The sequence below is a fragment of the Echinops telfairi genome, unplaced genomic scaffold, assembly GCF_000313985.2.
Source record: "Echinops telfairi isolate 266 unplaced genomic scaffold, ASM31398v2 ScPeMD7_14;HRSCAF=57, whole genome shotgun sequence".
NCBI classification, from domain to species: Eukaryota; Metazoa; Chordata; class Mammalia; order Afrosoricida; family Tenrecidae; genus Echinops; species Echinops telfairi.
In genome coordinates this window covers 7,964,205-7,965,537 of record NW_022103911.1, presented here as the reverse complement: position 1 = coordinate 7,965,537, position 1,333 = coordinate 7,964,205, and the positions used below count along the sequence as shown (strand labels likewise).

General features: G+C 32.5%; 1 protein-coding gene across 1 annotated transcript in view; it reads left to right on the top strand.

Annotated features, from left to right (window-relative positions):
• SCLT1 (sodium channel and clathrin linker 1) overlaps positions 1 to 1,333 on the top strand; it is a 186,256-nt gene that overhangs the window by 130,322 nt on the left and 54,601 nt on the right. Inside the window, exon 15 of the mRNA XM_004711863.1 lies at positions 806 to 1,002. Within this exon, the coding sequence (XP_004711920.1) occupies positions 806 to 1,002 (197 nt within the window). The remainder of the gene's footprint in view (positions 1 to 805; positions 1,003 to 1,333) is intronic.

The window sequence follows — 1,333 nt, the reverse complement described above, 5'->3', positions numbered from 1 at the left end:
TATCATACATGTTCCTTACAATATTCCCTTAGCATAGCAAAGCGAAGATGGGCTGAGAACACACAATGGAAGTCAGGTGACCTTGTAGCCTATAGTCACTAGGATTTATCATCTAAACGACAAAACACTAGAAATGACTTAAATAGCAATTTTCTCAGTTGTTCCATATTATTATATATATTAAATGCCTTAGGTCATCAGAGTTTAATTCTCTCCTTGAACCCGAATATCCATTTAGTATTTGCTTTTGTCTTCATTGATCAGAAATAGACTGAAACCGTCTTCATCTGAGATTCTGATGAAGAATCTTTTCTTCCCTACAAAAGTACATATCATGCATCAATAGTGTACTGACAGAAGTAAATATATTCTTGTACATTATTTTTCTTTGTCTTTACAAAACTCTTTGAAATATCATCTGTCATTTAATATGTAAATAAAAAACAGCTTGAGTGACTTACTGGGAACCTGAACACTATATGAATTCTGACAACAAAAGAGTGAAAAGAGCAGACTTATACTTGAGGTAAACATCTTTTTCTTTTTGGCATTTGAAGGTGTTGGGGTATATGCTGCAGAAAAATTTATAATGCATCATATGTTTGATATGACTAAATTTGTATTATAATATAGGATGTCTTCCTTTGTAATGGAGACCAATTATAAAGTTAATTTTTTACATGGAGTTTTCATCTAAACATTTCTCTATTTTACACAACATAATGAATTATTCCTTTTGTCTATATCATTAATCACTATATGTTCTAGAAGTAAAGAAAATACCATGTTTCTTTTTATTTCTTAGATCAGTGCAATGGAACATGAGATTTCCATAAAGGAACATGGATTTGAAGTTCAACTGCGAGAGATGGAAGAGAGTAATCAAAATTCCACGGTTGAATTAAGACATCTCTTAGTATCTCAACAGAAGGCAACCAATAGGTGGAAAGAAGAAACGAAGAAACTTACAGAAAGTACAGAAATGAGAATCAGTAATTTAAAGTAAGTCTGCTGTTATTTGACTTGTTTACAGAAGGCATTATGTAACTTGGATTTTAATGCCCTTGCACTGATATTTTTTTCATTCTGCACATATTAATGAAATGCTGTAGAAAAATACAGGAGCCCCTGTGTGGTGCAAATATAACACACTTGGCTAACTAACAAAATGTTGGCCGGTTTCAATCTATTTATAAGAGTGGTTCTCAACCTTTCTAATGCTGCGACACTTTAATACAGTTCATCATGTTGTGGTGATCCCTCCAACCATAAAATTATTTTCGTTGCTACTTCATAACTGTAATTTTGCTACTTTTATGAATTGAGCAGCCCC